Source organism: Chenopodium album, chromosome 2 (assembly GCF_948465745.1).
Source record: "Chenopodium album chromosome 2, dcCheAlbu1.1, whole genome shotgun sequence".
Lineage (NCBI taxonomy): Eukaryota > Viridiplantae > Streptophyta > Magnoliopsida > Caryophyllales > Amaranthaceae > Chenopodium > Chenopodium album.
Genome location: NC_137835.1, coordinates 11608648 through 11633229, shown reverse-complemented (window position 1 = coordinate 11633229; position 24582 = coordinate 11608648). Strand labels below are relative to the sequence as shown.

Genomic DNA, 24582 nt, shown 5'->3' with positions numbered 1-24582 from the left:
ATACATGATAAACCTTGATTAATTGTGGAAGTTTTGTACAATTCAGAAGCTTACCTTGAATTTTTTCCGCGTGCCCTCTGAGATATTCTACGATGTTTCCTTGCTACACAATTTGCCGGTGTTCTTGTTTCCGTCCCCTTTCATCTTCATTGTATCTTCAACGAATTTGTTCCTTTTTACCCTCCTTGCAGTCTTGGTTTGGTCATCATTTACTATGAGATTGTTCACCCTTCCATTATTCTTCGTTTTACCGCCTCTTCCCTTGATATTCTTGAGCTTTCCTTTATTCTTATGCATATCATCTTTGCTCTGCTCACTGCCTTTGGTGGTTTTGCCATTGCTTCCCTTGCCACTATTATTTTTACCTTTTTCCCCTGGTTTCTTAAAACCCATCTCAGCCAATGTCTTCTGCCGTGATCCTTTGGGTCTCCACGCCGTTTTTTGGGAACAATCGGATCCTTAATGATCAATTCACAATATGAAGGAGAACATTCTGCAGTATCCTGCTGGGGTTTGTGGACAGTGTCATTGGTATTTGTGTTGGGAGACACTGTTAATCCTGTATCAGCTGTTGCAACCGAAAAAGAAGTAATGCTAATACTTTCTTAGCCATTCTTAATCTTGCACTTTTCAACTTCCAAGTAAATGTTCTTCAGAGCAGTACTCACCAATTCTACAGCCTCATCACTCACCATTGAAGCTGCATCACACAAAGATTCAAACTCTCCTATTATCTTGTTGTAACGTTTCACAACCACACTTTTGTTTGGGTCATGGTACGATACCCGAACCCGAGTATGTTTCCTAAGGATATCCTTCCGCCAGCGATTCACAACATATTTTTCTGGTATCTGTACAACACGATTCTGATCAAGTACACGCATCATATGCTTGCACATTATACCATGTGTTACGAATTTCATGCAATTTCAAGATACACCCTTCGCTCCTTGTTATAGGTTGCAGAATAATCTCTTATCCGGTCAGTGATGATTTCCTCACTTCTTCCTTCTGGTACAACCCAAACACGGTCCTCTATAACATACTGCACTGTATTTTCATCCAAATTGTTCTCTTGCATACAGTACAGTACATCATACAAGAACACTCAGTTTATACCTCCTGAAATTTGGTGTCAGTATACAAGGTCTGAAAAAACTTTTTGACAGTGAAACCTGTAACTAACCGCCTGATATATTTCGCACAATTAGCATCAGAAGCACTCTCGTAACGCACTCGCTTCTCCATTTCCTTAGCATACTTCAGTGGGAATTCATTTAACTTGGTGTTACGATTCACAAATCCATCAAAAAAACTGTTTATGCTCTCCACCCGCTGCGTGGTCTTCATGCCGGCCCAGAAGTACTCTCTCATGAACGCTGGAACCCACATATGCCGCTCCTTATACAGGCCACATAACCATTCATTACTTTCAAGACCATACTCAGCTATTAGCGCAAGCCACATACTCTAAAACTCTTCAACATCAAGACTCTCATATACCACAGCCTTCAACACTCCCTTGAAATCTTTGTACCTAAGAATAATAACAACAACCATTTAAAAACCAACAAAAATTATTTTAAGATATACTACTACGGACAATAAATGAGTAAAGGCCCTCACCTTTCACATTTTCCCAATTTTTCAGGAATTTTCCGCATAATGTGCCAGATGTACCATCGATGTCGTGTCAAAGGCATAACCTCATCTAATGGCTTCCTCATGGCAGCAGCCTGGTCTGTTAGAATGGCAGCAGGAGCTCTATTGTTCATACAACATAACCATTGCTGAAATATCCATTTAAATGTATCACAATCCTCACGAGAAACCAATGCACATCCCAACAAAATAGATTGTCCATGGTGGTTCACACCAACAAAATTAACAAATGGTAACTCATACTCATTTGTCAAATAGGTAGCATCAAAGCATACAACATCACCAGATTCTTCGTATGCTGCTCGACTGCGTGCATCTACCCAAATAACATCTTTCAACCTACCCTCTATGTCTAAGCGTTGTGCATGGTAGAAATTCTGGTCGACTTCTTTCATTTTCTTAAAATATGTCATCATAGCAACTGAGTCCCCCCCAACCGTCTTCCACCTTCTTTCCTTATAAACCTCGTGTTGCAAGTCTTTTACGGTCCACTCCGGGTTAACTTCACCTTCAACTTCATTTGACAAGCAACCATGAATTTTTCTGACTGCACTCCTTCATCGAAAAATTTAAACAACTGTTTCCTAGCTCTTGTGTTAAATGTCTTCATTCAATATTCCTTAACTAACTTCGCCTTTCCAGGGGTTGGGGTGTGGTTCGAATGTTCTAAATTAACTCTCTTAATTACCCATTCACCTCCACGATTAACACTTGCATAAACCTTTGCCAAACACTCACATTTTTTTTACTTGCGCTTGCATTGGCCTAATTCATTTGCACACACTACACCACCGACTACCCCTCCAGAACCAGAAACATCCATAGCCTTAGCTCTCTTCTGTGCTTCCCTCCTGGCTCTCATGTCTGATCTGGTCTTCCCCAGCATTCACACCTCCATGTTGTTGTAACTCTGTCTCTGACCGGACCTTTTGAATACACGCCTTGTGCACGAGTTACACCAAAGCCGTGTTGCTGTGCATATGCTTTGTAATATGCCTCTACATCTTGCCAACTCTTAAAAACCATCCCCACCTTAGGAGGTTCAACATAGTTTACAACACCCATTTGGTTACTACCAACGACGGTATCCGAACTCCCCATTGTTTGTATAGGGGACATATATTGCACATTGTTCAAGTCAACGGAGCCCTTTGTCTTGGTTGTGCTTTGTCCCTCAGCTAATGGGACATTCTGGTCATCACTTGTGCCACAATCATCATTGTCGAATCCAGTTCCAAACCCAACTCCGGTAACATTGTCCTGAAGATCAATAGCTTTACATCCGTCTTCCATACTTTCTACAATCCTTAATAGATATATGATTCTTGCGCAAGATACACCTTAACACCTGCATGAAATCCGGTGTTAATATAATTTAAGGTCTAAATGTCGTATTTCATTTACTAAGATCGTTTCAACAATATATAAAAAGTCATTATTAGTATATGACCTTGTTAGGGCAACCTCCACTACAACTATACAATTGAAGAAAACATCGACACACGACCATCTAGCTTTTTATTTTTAATCACTGCTTAGTATGTGACGTGTTCCATCAAAGATGACATATAACTACTCAACCCATCATGTTGCGCAAACCAATAATAAATACAAATTCATAATATACATACAAACATTTTCTAATATGGGATCACTTAACTTCTCGATAAATTAATTAACAACTACAAGCATAAAATGAAATATAATCTCCCAGCGTAATAGATACTATGAGGCAACGAACCATTCTTTTCCACATATGACATATCCAGTTAATATTGATAAATTGTACATGTCCGTATACACTATATTGATTCAGACTTTAGACAAAAACTTGATTAACACACAAATTCACTAGGCTAAAATTGGTTATATAAGCATTCACAATTCATCCATCCAACAAAATTCATACTAATTCAACTTAGTATGTAAGTATTAAAAACCTATATACTATGTTAAATTTACAAAATTAATAAGTCACAAAATAAATTGATATGTCGAGACATAACAACGCTGATCTAAAACTGCAAAGACTAGTAGTATTAGTGTATTACATCTAGAACTAATCAATATTCATAACACAAATCCATAAGCGAACACTAACCAAGTAAAAACGTTTGTATGCGATGATTCAACTCTGATGAGACCCGTTGTTGGACCTCTCCATATGCTTGCTCTACCACACCAACGAGTTGAGCGATTTTGTCGAATGAATATTGGGTTTTGTTGAAGATTATTTGTATGATTTACAGATCTAGTATTCAAAATAAACTTGTTACACAAGAAATGCCCAAGGACTTCTACAACAAGGCTTTCTAACAATCACAAGTCACGACCACAACCTCACCATTAAATTCAATTTATTAAAGACCAGCTTCAAGTTTAAGAAACACGGAATTTTTTTTTCAAAATGGCATAACGGGGTTTCAAACTCGCTTACTTGTCAGCATGTACCCACCTGGCATGTGACTCACAATCCTACTAATACAATTGCTTACTTGGCGAAAAAGATTGACATTGCAAATCAATCATAAAGATCAACTGGGCATCGCTCGATTTAAAATAAGGAAATTTTACCTTGTAATTTGTCATCGCTTAAGATTAAGAGTTTGTCAACAATAGGTCTTATATTTATATAGATATATATTAACGGAGAACTAGTTCTTTAATGAACTAAAGAGAAGAAAATGGAGCTCACTTAAGTATAATTATGAAATTTTCTTCCATCATGATTTGCTAGTGAACCATCTAGTCCTACATGCTATATATACTATATCGTGTTAATAAGAGCGATAAAGTTTGCACATGTACTGCTATTCAAAAAAAAAAAGTTTTAACCAACTAAGTTACAGTAGTTATAAGAGGAACTCAAAGGTAAGCTAATTAACAAATTAGCTTGTTATGCCACATAAGATTACAAGCTAATCTCTTTTGTAGCTAATTTGTGCTCCAATGGTTAGCTAGTAGCTTGTGATTTAATTGAGCCTCAATTTGTTAATTAGCTTTTTACATTTAATTTTATCATCATATCAACCTATCTTTTTGGAAAGTTTATTTCTCAAGCAAATTAGCTTAGCTAAGCTAATTTGTTTGACCAAGATAATTTGATTTTTAAGCTCCAATGGTTAAGCTAATAGTTAGGGAATTTTCTAAATTACAAGCAAGTCCATAGATACAACCATTAGAGTTGCTCTAAGAATCCACCAAATGATAAATTTTATGTTATAAAAGCTTTACATTATTGCATATTTTAGTGCATAAAAAAACATTGATATCAAATTATGGTTTGTAAACAGTTAAAACTTTTAGAGATGCCATTACATTTTTTTTAATAATTTGCCTCTATTTTATCCTCTTGAGATACTCTAAAATTGATAAAGACGTACAATAAGCAATAGCTTGGACAGTAACCATAGGATTGACACCCAAAGCAGTAGGAAATACGCTGGAATCAGCTAAATAAAGCCCATCTACTTCCCAAATCTCTCCCCTTTGGTTCACCACCGAGGTCCTCGGACTAACCCCCATCTTGCAACTTCCCATTTGGTGTGCGGATGCAACAGGCATAGTTAAGCCTCGTATATCCCTCGAACTCTCTCTTTTCACAAACTCCTCAAATTCATGATTACTACTTTCCTTCACATTAATGGCCGCTCCACTGCGATGGTGGGTGCCAATTTCCTCAGCCCCCGCGGCTTTGAGTATCCTAAGCGTTTTCTCAAGGCCTTTTTTAAGATAAGATTCATCTGTAGAGTCTAACTTGTATTTGATGTCGTATGGATCGGTAGAAATAGTGCCTGATCCAACATCGCGAGCTAGTGCAAACAAGTGGGTTGTTCGAGAATACTTTGTCATTCTATGCTTCAAATCTGATCCGGAGATCCAAGGCATTAAAGTTGCAAATATGCCTGGGTGTATTGATGGGGTTTGGATCACAAATTTGTTATTTGACTCGTCTATAGACATGGTTGTCATGATACTTCCCTCGTAACTCTTTCTATCTTTTTCCGGCCATATAGATGATGATTGTGGCTCCTCCGGGAAATATCCCCATGCCATCACCACCGGGTGAAGATGCAAATTTTTACCAATATTTGGGTTCTTTAGTCCACTCTTTTTCAATAATGCTGGCGTGTTGAGTGCACCACAAGCAATAATTGTTGCATTTGCCTTAACTACACATAAATCATGTTCACTACTTCCATTGGATTTTAACTTGAACACAACTCCTTTCGCCGTTTCACGGTCTCTACCTCGTTTTCTTTCATACAACACTTTCTCTACTTCGCACCCAGCAAGTATAGCCCCATTTCCGGAGTCTACCACATCTCTAAGCCATGTTTCACAAGTACTATTTTTCCTCCCATCCTTACACCCAAAACAACACCAACCACAAAAATGATCTACAGGGGCATTTCGAGGAATGTCCACTGTATTATACCCTAATTCCTTACAACCCTTCCTTAACACTGCATTACTAAAACCTTCCTCGGTTATTTCATTTTGGACCCGCATCTTCTTACAAACCACGTCTAGGGCCACTTTAAATAATGTACTGTTAAAAATCTCTAGGTCATGTACATTAGTCCATTCTTGAATCACATGTGGTGGTGTTCGTATCGAAGCCGACCAATTTATGGTTGATCCACCCCCAACTGTTGATCCAGCCAAAATCATCACTCCTAAATCCCTAGTTGATAACAAACCTGCACCTTCATACATTTGATCCAAAGTAGGTCCCTCTAAAAGAGAGAGATTTTTCCTAGCATAATAATCTCCTTTTTCCAAAACAAGAACTTTATACCCCGCCGAAGCTAAAACTCCGGCAACAACTCCACCGCCGCTACCGGAGCCTACCACAACGACGTCGCATTGGATAGTCAGTACTGGCTTTTTACTTATTTTCTTCTCGTTGTTGACTGACACGTGGAAGCCTTTGCGCTCGAGAGATTTGACAAAGATTTCTTGAGGGCTTTTTACATTATAAATACCTTTGTAAAGTAGGCCGTAGAAATCTTCTTTGGGCTGATGTTGGGCTTTCTTTTGGGCTTTTCTATTTGGGCTATTTTTGAAGTCTGGGTCAGGTCCACAGTAGCCTATTGCATTCCAGGATGGGTTCTCTTCATTCTTGTCTACCTGACATTAAAATTGAAGGAAACACCCATACATAATCATTAATCATTATTATTGACGTACACCAGATTTTAGAGAATTATAGAATATGAATAACAATTACACACAAAGAAAAAAAATAATAAATAAAAAAACTGAAAAAAAGACTAGCTTGTACAAAGTACTACGGAGTAAGTTGTGAATTTATGTCAAATTTGTTGTGAATTTATGTCAAAGTGCCCTTATGGCAAGGGTGAGTGTAATTGGAGTATACATTAGGAATGACAGTTTTGTAAGTACTGTTCTATCAGCACTTACATCGTAACAAACTTTGTCAGCCAAATTATTAGCTAGGAATTTAACATTACTCCATCAAATGAATCCCTTTCACTTCCCTCAAAAAAAAAAAAAAAAAAAAAAAAAAAAAAAAAAAAAATCCCTTTCACCGTAAATTCATCAATCCAATAATATATAAAATTTTCAAAATTTGATAAGTTGGGCTAATAATTTACTACCTCCGATTTTTTTTAGTTGCAACTTTGGGGTATGATGTTCAAAAATTGATATAAAACTTCCAATAACTATCACTTTCATTATACATTTGGACTTACACTCTACTTTCTCTTAACATTATTTAAACATTAATAGTACCAATTAATACGTCATTGGCTATGTCATACGAAGACAACATTAGTACTGGTATTTCTTTACAACCATTAGCTTAGCATTGTTGTTCATTATGTTCAAAATATTACTGTAAGTATTTGTAATTTTTGTTTTTGTAGTTGATGACTAAATACTTATATTGATAGTCAAATACTCCGTAGTCAATATTGCGAGTTGATAAACATGTCCAAATACAACAGGGAAACTTTGGCATGAGGCCGGGAGTACATAGCCCTTAGGGTTATAAATATGGACGTAAAAATAGATTAAATAAAGATAAAATTAATAAGATTGATCTATGTGTGATTTTATCATGCATTTCTAAATTAATACCAAATTGGGAAAGATGTTAAATGCTTATTCTAAGGCCATAGAGGGATAGAGCTACATATAACATTATCCTATTTAAATTAGGAAGGACTAGCTCCCTTTATTTTGAAATTAATGTAATAGTTAGAATAGACACATTTGCTAGCTTATAACTTTAACCATGTACATTATAATTACGTAAAAAAGGGCTTTTAAAAAATAAATAATGTACGAAAGTTTGGAAAAATGTCAGGATATATTATATGGAAAAGGTAACAAAAATTAAAATTATGAAAAAACATGCCAAGAAGAATGCAACATATATAAAATTGATATTATAATGTTATATATCGGGTGACTAACTTAACTTTATTAAGTACTCATATTACATAAATAGTATGTTCAAATAGTCAAAGTGATGTAATTCTTTAAAAACTAAAGTATAGTGTATACTGCTTTATGAAAAATGTTTGACATAATTTTTTCCACTTTAAGCTCTATCAACTTTAATATGATTGAAGTACTTCATATAATGTAATGCAAGATCAAACTTGATAAAATTGGATCACCACGTGAACAAGTTACTAAATGTATGTGATGCATATTTATGTAGGTAACATAAACTATTTTTTTTTTTTTTCCTTTTTAAAGTTAAGGAGGATAATAAATAAACATTACGGAGTATAAGTTTGTAAAACAAATAATTAATGAGGAAAAGTAATTATACCTGAGTAAAGAAGGACAGTAAAATAAGGAGTTTGAGGCCAACAAATCCCATTCGTATTAAAAAGATGCAATTACTGCTCAATGATAGAACAAATTGTTGCCTTCTTTCAAGGGATAGTTCTGAAAACTTGAGGAGAAATGGAAAACGAAGGGAAAAATTGCGTATTCCTCCTCCCAAAACAAACGTTCCTAGTCTTGTTGATAACAAGAACAATAGAAGTCGTATCAATGCTACGTGATGTCGAAGTCTTTGACTTATTATGCCGCCAAGCTACACTCCATATGCCCCCCAAACAAGAAAACATAAAAAAGTGTTAGTCATATGGTACACAAAAAGTGTGACAGGAAATTTAAATTCAGAAAAAAAAAAAAAAAAAAAAAAAATGGTACGTACATAGTCTGGAGTCCCCATCATGGAGGCGGAAGTTTTGTAAAATCGAATGGTGGACTCATCCGTCATAGTTTTCAAAGGATTAACGGGTGGTACGATGGCATCACAAATGGCAGTAAGAGACTCCATCTCTATGGAAGACAATTTATTATCATAAATGGGGTTTTCCCATTCTTTTAAAAAGTTTTGTGCATCAATGCTTCCATTATCTTCAACCAAATGATCATCCTCTTGGGTTTCAAGGATATTTGCATTTTCGCAATGTGTTGCATCTTCATTAAACTTCATACTCATTTCTTCTTTGGACATTTTAAAATAAATAATAGGGTTTTATGTATTTGCACAAAGAAGGGTAATATATATAAGAATTCGTCGAGAATAGATCAAGACGAATTCTTATAGAGAGGAGAAGATAGAGCTCAATGTGATGAGCTCACTTAAGATAAAATTGAAATGTCACAATGAAGCAATATTTTAATAAAAGTACGTAAAAAAAGGAGTAAAATTAACTAACATTTGTTTACATCTAGATATGCATCATCCTATGCTTGTTTATATAGAACGTTACATGCTTGCTTAATTGTGTGGTATTCGTTGTATTAGTCGATTTTCGGGAGCGTTGACAAGTGACAACTAATTTATCTATAGAATTCTTGGTAGTTCGTATAGAATAAATATGGCGTAATACATGTGCAATTTGTTTTTTCTATAAGACATGACACATCAACCTCCACTAACTACTAACTAGTAGTCCCAACTTAATTAATCAGTATTAATTTGTGTCCCAACGCCCGAAAAAAAATATTTTTTTCTATAAAAATAATATTGCACAATTGATGTGATTATTAAGGGCGTGGTTGGCAAATTTAAAACATCAAGTACAAAAAAATTGGAAATTTTGGCATATATAGGGGAAAAAAAAAAGACCACGACAAATGAATATAAAATTACATACATGGAGATGTATAAGTAGATAAAATATATTTTTTTTTTTTTATATATAGTTAGATTAGAAATTTTGTCAATTAAATAACCCAGATTATCTTATGAAGTTTAAGTACAAGAAAAGTTATTAAATTGTTAGGATTTAAAATAAATTTAAGTCTTATTGGTGTGTTTAATTCAGCTGATATGGTTTTCACTTATCTAAATTTGCCTAAAGTTATTTAATTTATTCAAATTTATTAGTTATAATCTATAGTTCAAGAAACGAAGAAATTAATACGAGTTACTAAATCTAATGTACAACCTCCTTTTATCTATTTTTTAAATGTTTTCGGAATCACATATTAGTTACTTTTTTTGTTCACCCCAAATATGAAGAGAATGAATAGAGATAAAAATGAGATTATTCTATACCACAAAAAGATCGATTAAAGCATACATATAAGATGACAAAATATAAGAGGAGGTACACAAAATCAATTATCTCTCAACAAGATCGAAGTACTACAACTGCTAATGTCACAAAAAATTTCATTTGATTACTAAGAGTACTTATTACAGACTTGTATGAAATTATATACTACAGCAAATTACATGCACATAGCTTAACTCAAAATTAATAAAACAAAATTTTGTCATTCTAAATAAACGTCAAATTTTGTTTTTATTATTAACAATAAATTGTATATATATATATATATATATATATATATATATAAATGACATAAACTACACCTTAATATATAATAATTCACCTTTTCTTTTTCCTTTTGAGGTACTCAAGAACTGATTGAGAAGTGCAGTAAGAAATAGCTTGGATTGTGACCATAGGATTAACACCCAATGCCGTAGGAAACACACTCGAATCGGCTAAATAAAGCCCCTCTACTTCCCAACTTTCTCCCATTTGGTTTACGACTGAGATCCTCGGATCGATTCCCATCCTACAACTCCCCATTTGGTGGGCAGATGCAATAGGTGTAGAGAGGCCTTGTATGGCCTTAGAACTTTCTTTCTTAACAAACTTCTCGAATTCGTGACAACTAACTTTCTTCACGTTAATACTTGCACCACTTTTATGGTGTGTGCCTATCTCTTCGGCCCCTGCTCCTGCTAATATCCTAAGCATCTTCTCTATTCCTTTTTTAAGATTGGCCTCATCAAACGGGTGCAAATTGTATGTGATGTCGTTCGGAGAAGTCGAAATGTTGCCTGATCCTACATCGCGAGCAAGGGCAAAGATGTGCGCTGTTCGCGAAAATTTTGTCATTCTATCCTTCATGTTTGAGCCTGAGGTCCATGGCATTATGGCTGAATATATACCCGGGTGTAACGACGGGGTTTGGATCACGGCCCCGTACCCTGATCCGTTAAAATCCGCTACCACGGTCGACATGGCTGTCATGATACCTCCCTCGTAACTCTTTTTCTCTTTTTCCGGCCACACTTTCCCTTCGTCCGACAACAAATTTGATAGTGGCTCCGTATCCGGGAAATACCCCCATGCCATCACCACCGGGTGAAGGTGCAAATTTTTTCCTATGTTCGGGTTCTTTAGGCCGCTCTTTCTTAGTAACGCCGGCGTGTTGAGTGCACCACAAGCTACAATTGTTGCGTTTGCCTTGACCACACATAGTTCGCCAGTTTTTAACTTGAATGCCACTCCTTTCGATGTGTCACGATTTCTCCCTTGTTTCCTTTCATACAAGACCTTATCAACTTTACACCCGGTAAGTATAGCCCCATTTCCGGAGTCTATCACATCTTTAAGCCAAGTTTCACACGTACCCTTCTTCCTCCCATCCTTACAACCAAGACAACACCAACCACAATAATGATCTGCAGGGGCATTTCGGGGAATATTCACTACAGGGTACCCTAATTCCATACAACCCTTCCTTAAAATAGCATTATTAAACCCTTCATCACTAATTTCACTTTGAACTTCCATCTTTTCACAAACCACATCTAGGGCTTCCTTAAACAATGGACTATCAAAGATCTCGAGTTCATGATCATTAGCCCACTCTCTAATCACATGTGGCGGGGTTCGTATCGAGGCAGACCAATTTATTGCAGATCCACCCCCAACCGTTGATCCAGCTAAAATCATTACCCCTAAATCCCTAGTTGTTAACAAACCTGCACCTTCATACATCTGATCCAAAGTTGGTCCCTCTAATAGAGAGAGATTTTTCCTAGCACAATAATCTCCCTTTTCCAAAACTAGAACTTTATACCCTGCTGAGGCTAAAACTCCGGCAACTAAACCACCACCGCTTCCTGAACCAACCACAACCACGTCGCATTGGATAGTCATAAATGGATTTTTGTAAGTGTTACTTTTCTTTTTTCGGTTCAGTGACACGTGTAATCCCGGGCGTCTGAGAGATTCCACAAGGATATCTTGAGGATTGTTTATGTTAATAATGCCTTTATAAAGTGGGCCGTAAAGATCTTCTTTGGTGGGTTGTTCTTGGGCTTGTTTTTGGGTTACTACATTTGGGCTGTTAAGAGATGGTTTAGGTGTGAGATAACCAATGGGCCGGTTCGACTCATTTTGCTTTGGTGATTTAAATTCCGGGTCTGGCCCACAATACCCAATTGCTTTCCAAGATGGGTTCTCGTCATTATCGTCCAGCTGACAAAAATTCAAGAATCATTTTAATGACATTCACCAAAATAACACAATTTGCACTTGGAACAGTTAATAACAAGAACAAGAAATAAATTCGTCAATGTTTTTAGTTGTTACACTTTATTTTATATCATTATCCTTCTTGATCATTTTAGTTATAATTTGTCCATTACTAATAATATTTGACCCACTATTCTTAATTTTTGTTTCATATATAAATTCTCTTTCCACAACTAAAAATTCAGGGATTAATAAACGCAGCATTATATAATGTAACTCAAAATTGCTCCCTTGTATTTTGGGATAATGAGAGGTTTACAAGAATCATAACCACATGCTATAAGTGTTATATAAGAAATTTTCTAATCATCAATCACATAATTTTTTTATTGAATTAAATATTATGATATACAATATCAACATAACTCGTAGAACTATGTGACTAATAACTAAGTGAGCACACTATATTATTAGAAAGAACGAATTTTTTTTGTTATTAATACGGAGTAATAACTTACCAAAATAATGTCATTTTGTACAATAATATCGAATTATCTCAGCATATATTTATAAATACTTCGAAATATAAAACAATAATGATCAATTGTTAAATTAATAAACAAACATATCATTATATCAATTAAAAATAAACCTTTAAGTAGCTTTTTCTTCTTTGATTTTGATACTATTCTAGTACTATAATCATCTAATTTATCATCTTAGCCCTTTTCCCTGTCATTTTATAATAATTTTATCCTAGTAATCTCTTGATATTAACTTTTATTTGACATCCATTCATATATTTTTTCCCCTATATTTTAAGTTATCGGTTTTATTGACCGTGAAAAATAAAAAAGAGATCGGAAGAGGAAGTACAAATAGGTTGATGTGGTATAATAATGTAAAAAAGAAGGTAAACGTGCTTAAAGCTAGATGAATAATGGAAGTGGGGGCAGCAGCATTGAAGCATACATGATTTTGTTATTGATTTGGGTTATCTAATGTGTTCTGAGTTTGAGAAGTTGGTGCATAGCTTTTAAGTTGAGTAATGAGCTTGCTAGGTCTCTTGTAGTAAATATGTCACCCAATTTTCGGCCGACAAAGTTTGTTACAATATAAGTGTCATTGGTATCGTACTTAAGTCATTTCTTACTTATTTATAAAAGGTGTTGAAAGTGTTTTTTCTTAGTATATATAATATATATTTTTGAAAAGGTAATTAAGAAGACACTTATCTCCGGAAGAATTCTGAATTTTAAAAATTAAAATTTAGCAAAAAAGTTGTAATACAAAGACTTTTCAAAAAGTTATCCATATTATCTCGCCCAAACATACTTAAATGTGGAAATCTAATGAGATCTTGAATGATGACTATGATCATCATACTCAAAATAGAAGATTTCACTAAAGAATATTAGAATAATATCCCCTTTGTATATAGTTGTGACACTCTAAGGCCCTGTTTTCTTCACCTTAAAAAAAAATAATATTAAGTTAAAATAATTTCAGTTCAGTAAAAATAAGTTCAGTTCAGTAAAATTAATTTCAGTTCATTAAAAATAATTTCAGTTCAGTAAAAATAAGTTCAGTTCAGTAAAATTCAGTTTTCTTAAAGAAGAATTATAATAGAAAATCAGTAAAAATAATTTAAGTTCAGTAAAAATAATTTTAGTTCAGTAAAAATAATTTTAGTTCAGTAAAATTAAGTTCAGTTCAGTAAAAATAAGTTCAGTTCAGTAAAAATAATTTAAGTTCAGCAAAATTAAGGTGAATCAAACAGGGCCTAAATAGTTATTTTGTACGATACAAATTATTTTGCTATAAATATAAAAATAAAAATAGAAAGATGGTAAAATTGAGAGAGATATGGAAGGAGAAGGATAATGGAGGAGGTTGAATTGAAGAGGGTAAACAAAAAATTTATTTCTATCAACTTTAATTTTACTATTAATAACTTTGCGTTATAACAAAGTCTCTTGCCAGATGGTTTCTAGAATTAATTTTATTTACTTTATTGTAACTATTAGATAGATTGATTTATATCAAATTCTGATTCGTTACATTATCAAACTCTATATATTAATAACACTATATTAATTTCTTTGACAAAGACATTTTCCCTGATTTTGGTTTCTTTCCGTGACCACTTTGGTATTTTATCACTTTATTAAGCATTAAAGAATGAAACTGGCAGTTGGAATGTTTTCATCAACCATTAATACATAAACCAAACTTTAACCGTACGTAAAATTTTACTAATGTATAACGATACAATAATTATTATCACGTGAAATCTTGTTATACCTCAACGCTTATTTTTTAGGATTAATAATTATTATATACTCTATTTAAATACATATGTTAAAAAAAAACAAGAAAGTTAGGCCCTGTTCTCTTCACCTTAAAAAAATAATATTAAGTAAAAATAATTTCAGTTCAGTAAAAATAATTTCAGTTCAGTAAAATTAATTTCAGTTCAGTAAAAATAATTTCAGTTCAGTAAAATTCAGTTTTCTTAAAAAAGAATTATAATAGAAAATCAGTAAAAAATAATTTCAGTTCAGTAAAAATAATTTCAGTTCAGTAAAATTAAGTTCAATTCAGTAAAAATAAGTTCAGTTCAGTAAAAATAATTTCAGTTCAGCAAAATTAAGGTGAATCAAACAGGGTCTTACATATGTAAAGTAAAACCTAGTAATGTAATCCATAAGTAAATAAATTTGGAATAGTATAAATACTCATAGTTTATTTAATTAGTTGAAAAGTTTAATTTTCAACTGTTAAACTTATGAGTTGGTTGGCTGATGTGATATGATAAAAGAAATTAAACGTGCTAATTAAAGAAGAACGGGGGAGTTAAGAGCAACTAAAGGTATACCTGAGTGTAAAAGGCCAAGAGAATGAGTAATTTAATGCCAACAAAGGCCCACCGATATAAAAAGAAGCAACTATTACTGAGTGAACGAATAAGCCGCTGTCGTTTTTCCAGTGGTAATTGTGAAAACTTGAAGACAAATGGGAAACAAGGAGATAAACTGTGTATTCCTCCAAATACAAAGGTTCCAAACCTTGTTGACATCATAAAAATAAAGAATCGTAGTAGGAACACATGATGTCGAAGTCTATGGCTTATTAACCTTCCTATCTGGAATACATGCACAAAATAACACAAAATAATTAGCCATAGAATATATCATCACACGTACTACATACACATGCATATATAAAGGGCTTATATAGAATAAATCATTTATATTTATTGTATGGTTTCAAATCATAACATCGAAATTTAGACATTATAGTATGCAGTTACCTTTCTAAAAAATACTCCGTACTATATATGGTAATTATATATATACTTCTTCTATTATTTTTTTTATTGGACCCATACACTCTGACTTTTACACTATTTACCCCTCTTATTTGATTGTCTTTTGAGAATAATATGTAAGGAAAAACATATTCATGTGAGATTTTTTGAACTCGTCTCAATTAGTACTATCATAATATATAACTTTAAAATTTTTACTTAAGGAGGATTAAAGTTTTGATCGTTTAAAATTTACATTGACAAGTGTGATAAAAGAAATAGGTCAAGTAAAAAGAACAGGGTAAGTATATATGTATATTTCTTTGTGACGGGAAGGAGTTTTAGTTTAGGATTCAAAAGGAGCAAGCAGTATAAATTGTCATGCCAAGGGGTTGAAAGGAGTTAATTATATCATAATTTTCATTATTTTGAAGTAAATGAAGTATTGTATATCAATAGAAAGCATAATGATGTTATACAGATTTGAAAAATTCAAAACAAGTGAATGCAAAATAGCTTATACTATCTATTCAAAAAAAAAAATAGCTTATACTATTCCCTTTTTTCATAGTTTGATTTTATGCATTATTCAAATGTTTTACTTTCTCTTTAATTCAACTCATCTTACCGTATCTTAGTGTATAACTCAATATATCAACTATCTATATATTTTATTTAGTGATAACTAATGATATACATAAATCATATCAATAAGCATGTATTTTACCATCTATATATTCCAAAAATCTTTTCCCTTAAAAAAAAAAATCTTGTTAAAATTATGCATAGATCAATAACCTAACTAACAATTAATGTCAAATTAAATTAATAATGCATTTAAAGAACAAAGAGAATATCTTATATATCATGCATGTTTAAAAAAAATGCTTTATCTTGTAATATGTATAAGTTGATGAAAGTATGTACTTCATGGTACTATAAAAAGAAAACTTATTTCATGATTTCAAACTCCATATTACTACGTACATAGCCAAAATCATAAACACATAGGCAAAAATAATAAACACATAAATGAAATAGCCGCAAAAGAAATAAGAAAGGACATACTCAAACTCAACCATAATTGTTTATATAGCAAAAATAAAAATAACGAAAGATGCATGGTGCCTACATGCTCTGGACTTCCAGTCATGGAGGCTGAGGTTTTGTAAAATTTGATGACACACTCATCCGTGGCCGTCTCCGGTGGATCCACGGCCGGTACGATGGTGTCACAAAGGGCGGTAAGTGAGTCCATCTCCCGGGCAGACAATTTATTGGTATAAATTCTTTTATCTCCCTCATTCAAAAGGCTTTGTGTATCAATACTTCCTAAATCTATGACCAAATGCTCTCCTTTTTTGTTTGTAACGACATTCGAACCCTCGAGCTCCATACTAATTTTGTGTGATTTAATATTTTTATTTCTAGGAAAAGATATATAAATTAAAAACCTAGGGATGCATGAATAATAATCTTTCTATTATATGTTATGTTTTTCATGTATATGTATATATATAATACGTAAGCTTGTATACATGTGTGGTGCTCAGTAGTAGCTAAGATGGCAAGCTAACGCAATTACTCTCAAGAAAGTAAGAGGAGCGTTGTCAACTAACTAATAACTAATATGATATACTTGTGAAATTAATGTGAGTGACATGATTATTCTAACTTTACTAGTTTGTTTTTTTGAGTAAAGTGTTACACATATAGTGGTTGGCTATATGTGAATTCCTTTTGTGTGATTTTTTAAGTATCTTCATTACATACTATTTCATAATGATCGATGTAGTTTGATCAACTACACATGGAAACATATAAGTTTGACCATTCATATTTGAAAAAAATATGTTAATATACATATTAGACAAAGTTAATTTATGAAAATATAAAATAATACTACGTACTATTTTTACAACATTAATTGTACATTGTGATGTTTGAGGTTTTTATTTATTTATTTATTTATTTATTTATTTTTATGTATGGTTAAATTTAATAGATAAATAAGTACAATTTGTCAATTATCTTAACATGGATGTATTACAAATTTACAATTTATACCTTTGTGAGTATCCTTTAAAGTAAATCATTGAATATTAATATTTTCAATTCTAGATAATAGTTAAAATTATGGAAAGTTGACATTATAAAAATACACATTGATACAAATTTACGAGTAACTTTTTAAACAAGTTCCCTCCTTTTTTTTTTTTTTTTAATACTCAGCTCATATAAATAATTAAAGGCTGTTTAAATTTTCCCACATACCTCCATTTTTCAATTGCACTAAATGGAATTTCATGTTTACATGCAAAACTTTGATCATTTATGTCTTTAAATACTTTTTAAAAAATTATTGATATTTGAGCATAAATCAAGATGAATCTAATAAGATCCCACAATATATATTGTCTTACATATAAAAACACAAAATTAAATATGGTAAAAGTGGAATAGATGTACTGTGTTAATGATGTGTTCAAAGGATGTGGTTACAGAAAATGGAATTTCATAGTAAATGGAAAATTCTTAAAAAATGGAGCAAGTATAAGAAGATAAACAAACACTGATTATTAAATGAAGCCAATAAAAAAAGTGATTTTGTTTGAATTTCAATTCAAATTTAATTTGCTTTTGGACAAATTGACGCCAACAGTCCTAAGTATAATTTCTCTTTTCTACTAACTCCACTTTTACAAATATTTTATTATTTTTCTTTCCTATCAACCTCACCCACATTACCTTTTTTTATTATTCTATCTCTTAATAACAAAACTACTCTATAATTTTCTTAAACTATGAGCCAAACCTACTGTTGTAGCTAATGCGAAACAAAGGGAGTAATATTTTAAATGCAACACATCTATCTACATAACTAATACTACCTCTTTTTTTTTTATTAGTTGACAAATTTTGACCTTGGTACTATTCACACATCCTTTTTGACCATATTTTGTGCTTTATATGTAATGAAAAATATAATGATGTGATATCTTGTTAGAACCGTCACGATATATATTTTCTAAATATCAAATTTTTGTAATTTTTTATTATCGAAAATTAAAGATAGGAAATTTTGTGAAAAACTACCTATTATAATCTAGAATTTGCGAGAAACTACCTATTAAAAAAAATGTTGTAATTGACTACCTAAAATTTTTAAAATGTTGTAATTTACTACCTTTACGCCGGATTATGAAGGAGTTTGACCAAAATTCTCCGGCATTGACTTGGTCACGTGACACTTGTGAAAGAAAAGGGTCATTAAGTGTCACGTGATGGTCACGTGACCAAGTCAACACCGGAGAACTTTGGTCAAACTCCTTCATAATCCGGCGTAAGGTAGTAAATTACAACATTTTTCGAAAATTAGGTAGTCAATTACAACATTTTTTTTAATAGGTAGTTTCTCGCAAATTCTGGAGTATAATAGGTAGTTTTTCACAAAATTTCCTTAAAGATATTAATGATTGAATTTGTGCATTGACAAACGTGACTAAGGAAACGTGTCAACTAAGAGAAACGGAGGAAGTACTAAAGTAGAAAATGCTGACATCATTCTCTTCCTAATCTGTACACATGGCATGCTCTCATAAAAAATTTTCTCCCTAAATAAAATGATGACATCATTTTATTAAAAGTTTTTTTCTTTGTGCTACATCCTTCCATCTATTATGCCTAGAAAATAGTATTAGACATTTATCTCAAATTAAGGACTATTTTCATCCCCCCAACCCCCCATTATATGGAAACCCTTATTGTTTTTCTTCTTCCTCAAATATGTTTTTTTTTTTCAAACAAATCAATTCATTAATAAAAAGTCATACGACATCTAGAAATGAAATCTAAATTAACAAATATATATATATATATATATATATATATATATATATATATATATATATATATATATATATATATATATATATATATATATATATATATATATATATATATATATATATATATATGAATCAAATAAGGGTTTCCTTCATCAAAGCTACAATCGTTGAATAAATCTTGCACTGTGGTATATTTCTCGCACACATCGCTGGAAAATATAGCTTTTTTGGATAGACAGTCTAACGATCTGTTGTAGGCTTTAGCTAAGGATCGATGATATTCATATGACCCACTTGTACTTATCTGAAAATTCGACAACCATTGTGATATTATTTGCGTCGTAAATTCCGTCGTAAAGTTGGTTTACGACGGAAATTCCGTCGTAATATGGCCATTTTCCTACAAAGGGTTTTCCGACAACCATTTACGACGGAATTCCGTCGTAAACCAACTTTACGACGGAATTGACATATTTTACGACGAACTTTTTCCGTCGCAATTTTGCTGTTTTCTTGTAGTGGAAATGATAATAGGGAAAAAGATGATTATCTTTTTGATAAACTTTAGCACACAAAAGGACCCTAAACAAAACCAAACAATTAAACTAACAAAACCCGTCAAAAAAAAAAAACTAAACTTACAAAACTAACGACTCCACCATAGGGAGACACTCCACCACAAGGCGGCGAACAAACATCTACACTACTCGTGTAGATTTATTGAAACCTAAAATTCATAACTAAATTAAATTAAGGGAAAAAAGGACGAAAATAATCTAATTTCTAAGGAAATTAAACTATTTCCAGCCTAAACGGCCAAAAAATTATAAAACCCTAGAAGAAATTAGACTATTACTTCAATTGATGTGTTGTTTTGTCGCCTTTTTCTTAATTTTTTATTTCTCCATCATTTTTCGCCAAAATTGGCTGCAACACCCTAAAGCATGGTTTAGATGCACTGAGCACACTGAACTATGTGAGTAGCCAAAATACCACCAACTATGGTGTTAGGTACGACGCGTGCCTTTAATGAAAATTTCCGAACACTTATTTCTTTGGAGGAGGTAAATCCACGTGTGCTAAGTGGATGGAAGACTACATAAATGTTTTAGAGAGTGAAGATTCACCTCCAATCCTCCCAGCGAAATAAGTTGTCGGAAATTTTCATTTGTGGCACGCATCGCACTAAGCACCATAGTTGGCGGTGTTTTGACTACTACTCAAAGTTCAGGGTGTGCACCTAAGCTATAATTCAGGGTGTTGCGACCAATTTTACCTTATTTCAATATTTAAATTTTCTCTTAATTTTTAATGTGTGATTGATTGTTTTGTTTTAGAATATTTATTAATATTCAATGTAATACAATTATTTTTTTAAAAAAGTTTTTCAATGAATTGTAAGAAATTATGATGCTTTTAAATTTATAATTATTAATCACTTTGTGTTCTTTTAGTTTAAAATACATCGTACGGTAGATAAACTAGTTACCAAATATCTATCCAAATTGTACTTCCTATGTTTCTTTTAATTGCCCCATTTGTTATTTTACGCTTACTAATCAATATTTTGGTCATTAAAAACTATAATTATATTTAATTAAAAATTTTAAAGATTTGATATTTGAAATGTTGGCGTCAAGAAGAATTTAACTAGATTCCACATGACTAGGTTTTACCTTATTAATAAATCACTAAATACGGTCAAAGGAGATTGTGTGGATAGTGTAAAAATTCTAATGGTACAATTAAAAATATGGAGGAAGTATAGTATGATTACTATTAGGGGTGTACATAAACAGGACCGGACCTGAAAACTGACCAGAACCGGACCTGACCCGGACTTGTTGATTCAGGTCTGGTCCCGATCCTTGAAATTCAAGGATTTCGATCCCGATCTGGGTAAGGGTTAAAACCAGGGTTATCAGGTTCGGACCTGAAACCCGGTAAAAACATGTATTATTTTTACAAAAATAAAAAAATCAAAATCCAACACAAGAAATCAGTTTTCATTTCTAAACCCTAACTCCCTCAGTCTCTAAGCCGATGAGTAGCCACTAGCCCACGCTCATGCTACATTCACCCACTCACCCTCATGCTGCACGCAATCACTCACCCTCTAAGGGGACCACCAGTCACCGGTCAGGTGTCCACTGACCACCAGCGCGAGAACCCCCTTGCCCCTTCATGTTGCATCAGCCACCGACGCGATAACGTTGCTCGGTTTTTCTAATAAAAATGTAAATCGAATTATGTTTGTGTATTTTTTATTGATAGGAATTGTGTCCTTCGAACAAGTGTATTATTCCGATAAAGGGTTCGGAATTATTAGAAAGCTAATTATTCAGTGAGGTGGAGTCCGCTTTCGATCAGTAATATTAATGAGTAATTAATATTACAGCTTAATCTTGACTGAACCCTTCGGGTCACACCCAAGTAACTAACGAACTGACAAGACGAATTAATTCGGAAGGAATCAATGAGTTGCTCGAGTATTGTGAACAAAGACGTCAGATTCCGAATCTTCAAAATCAAGCCAAAATTTAGGAATTGGCGAGACGGGAAAATGCTTCAAGTAACAAGTAAAAACCCTAGCCGCGCGAAAGGCTAGAGAAGCGTGCCAAATAGAATAGTGCCACGTGGCATCCACCATGGCGGCGACGTGCCACGTGACAGCGCGCCAGGGTGGCGATGTGCCACGTGGAAGCGCGCCAAGGTGGCGGCGTGCCACGTTGGAAATGCCATGTGGAAATGGGCCGTGGACCCGGGTGACGGGTCATGGACGCAGGCCAAAGGGTGGCGGCCCAACCGAACCCAACTTGGGGCTCAAGGTTGGGTGCCACATGGTTAGCTCACAATGCATGTGAGTTGCCTTGGGGAGCAAGTGAGGAAGTGGTCCTCACCTAACCATGTAACACTTGTTATTTTGTTATACCTTGGTTTATTTAACTAGGATTGAATTCAACATTCTTTCCATGTGTGATCTTTTTTTGAAAAAGTCCCACATTAAAAGACGAGTGGAATTCACAAGGAATCACTCCTTATAAATAGCCAAGGCATATCTTGGGATTGTTCACTTGAGTAAGAGTTAGACAAGGCATCTCCATTGAGAAAACCTTTAAACTCATAATTACTCAAATAGTTTGGTCGGGCTTGGCTAACCTCCAAGCAATAAACCTTTTCAGGGTCGTGTTGCGTGTGGATACCGTAGGAGGTTTTCGCCCGTTGCAAGACTTAAGCTTTTTCAAGTAAGAGCTCGGGGTACGAGCGAAGCATGCTTCAAAGGTATTTTAGTCTTTCCTTAATTCTTGTTAATTATGTATTTTGATTATATTAATTGTGAGTGTGTTCTTGGCTCGGGTTTTATTTCCACGATGAGTCGGACTCATCAAAACCCAACATTTTTATATTCGAAATAATGAATTAAGGGGGAGAATTTATATGTTAATTCATGTTTCAATTGCTTATAATGGTTGTTTGATGTTCGCGTGTTGATTTTCTATTTTTTAGTTCATTTCTTTCGAATTCATGCTTTTTTTTTGTGTTTTTTGAGTTTAATTAACTGTTTTTGGATTTTTTGGTTCATTTCTTTCGAATTCATGTTGAATTGTTGAATTCATGCTTATGTAATTGCAACAGGTTCAACAGGTTATTTATTAAAAAAAATAATAAAAATGAACCCAAAAAATCTTAAAACAGGTCTGTTCGGGTCCAAACCCGGACCCGACCTGATTGTTTGGGTCTGACCCAGAACCGGACATGTTGAATCAGGTCTGGTCTCCGGTCCTCAAAATCCAGTGATTCAGGTCCCGGTCCCAACAGGTCCCGGTTCGGTCCAGGTACGGTTCGGTCCAAGTCCGGTCTGGTTTTGGACCGGTGTACAACCCTAATTACTATATACTATATGTACTTCTTCCGTTCTTCTATTATTGTAACAAGGCGAAATTGAAGATACGAAATTTAAGTGGTTGTTTGGTTGAAAATTTTACAGTAGTCGTGTGAAATATGACTACCAAAATATTTTAATGATTATATAGTTTATAATTGACATATTTAATCCAAGTAATTAATTATACTACTTTATTTTTGGTATTAAATAGTATTATCAACTTTTTTTTTTTTTTCAAATTTTTAGTTTCATTCATATAATTTTTATTCTTAATTTATAGTTTCTTCAAAAATATTTATTTAATGTTGGATTAAAATTTTTAAAAATTTTATTTGGTTGTAGATATTATAATAAGACTAGTTGTTGCCATTTTATAACGTGAAAAAATGAACTAGTGGGTTTATTTTTATTTTTTTACCACCATTTAAATTAAAACATTACTCAGATTCTCACCTTTTTTAAAATTCCGGTGGGTTTTCCATTTGTGGGCCCCACCTAACTAACTTCCCTCTTTTGTCTTTTTTTTTTCTCTCAACTTAATCCTCTCACTAATATATTTCACTCAACTTATATTATCACTTTTTTCATTGAATTCGTTCAATAAATTGCTGAAAAATCATCAATATTCTCCCTCTTTCTTAAAACCCATCTTTTCAATCTCCTTCAACATCCAATATTCTTGTCCTTTCCCCTCTAAATCGTTCTCATTCAAAATTTCAGCAAAACCTAAAACCCTAAACCCTTTCTTTCTTCTTAAAACCCATTTTTCAATTGTCGTTGTTGCGACAACAATCTTCTTCTCTGGTTTGGGTTACAGGGCGTTGACTGCAAGAGCTGAGCCAGTTGCACCGCCTATGGTTGAGACGTTGGAGAAGGGAGAAGATGTAAGTTTCAACGAGGAGAGAGAAAAAAAACTCGAGGAAGCTGTTGCAACAAACCCGAATGATTTCGAAGCATTAAAATCATTAATGGAAGCGAGAATAAAGAACAAGAAGCTTCCAGAGGCAGTGGAGGTGTTAAACAGGTTCATTAGGAACATGAACCCTAATTGTTGAAAACGATTAATTGAATTATCCCAAGAACCCTAATTCC

The 24582-nt window shown here is 33.4% G+C and overlaps 2 protein-coding genes across 2 annotated transcripts; both read right to left on the bottom strand.

The window, feature by feature from the left end:
* Positions 1 to 4949: 4949 nt before the first annotated feature.
* LOC145583072 (long-chain-alcohol oxidase FAO4A-like) lies at positions 4950 to 9335 on the bottom strand. The gene is made up of 3 exons (XM_081640190.1): positions 8867 to 9335; positions 8474 to 8743; positions 4950 to 6795 (listed from the first exon to the last, which is right to left on the bottom strand). The coding sequence occupies exons 1-3, from the start codon at positions 9170 to 9172 to the stop codon at positions 5002 to 5004; spliced, it is 2370 nt and encodes a 789-aa protein (XP_081496316.1). The 5' UTR covers positions 9173 to 9335; the 3' UTR covers positions 4950 to 5001.
* A 940-nt stretch (positions 9336 to 10275) lies between these two features.
* LOC145596028 (long-chain-alcohol oxidase FAO4A-like) lies at positions 10276 to 17444 on the bottom strand. Its single transcript, XM_081652464.1, has 3 exons — positions 16889 to 17444; positions 15325 to 15591; positions 10276 to 12449 (listed from the first exon to the last, which is right to left on the bottom strand). Exons 1-3 carry the CDS (start codon positions 17150 to 17152, stop codon positions 10560 to 10562), a joined length of 2421 nt encoding a protein of 806 aa, XP_081508590.1. The 5' UTR covers positions 17153 to 17444; the 3' UTR covers positions 10276 to 10559.
* Between the last annotated feature and the right edge of the window lie 7138 nt (positions 17445 to 24582).

Bases quoted from the DNA above. Each gene is read 5' to 3' on its own strand.
- LOC145583072 (XM_081640190.1), bottom strand. From the start codon at position 9,172: ATGTCCAAAGAAGAAATGAGTATGAAGTTTAATGAAGATGCAACACAT. The intron at 8,744-8,866 runs GTACGTACCATT...TATGGAGTGTAG, and splicing joins TGATGGGGACTCCAGACTAT to CTTGGCGGCATAATAAGTCA. The intron at 6,796-8,473 runs GTATAATTACTT...TTTTAATGTCAG, and splicing joins TACTGTCCTTCTTTACTCAG to GTAGACAAGAATGAAGAGAA.
- LOC145596028 (XM_081652464.1), bottom strand. From the start codon at position 17,152: ATGGAGCTCGAGGGTTCGAATGTCGTTACAAACAAAAAAGGAGAGCAT. The intron at 15,592-16,888 runs GTAGGCACCATG...CATGTATTCCAG, and splicing joins TGACTGGAAGTCCAGAGCAT to ATAGGAAGGTTAATAAGCCA. The intron at 12,450-15,324 runs GTATACCTTTAG...AATTTTTGTCAG, and splicing joins TCTTGGCCTTTTACACTCAG to CTGGACGATAATGACGAGAA.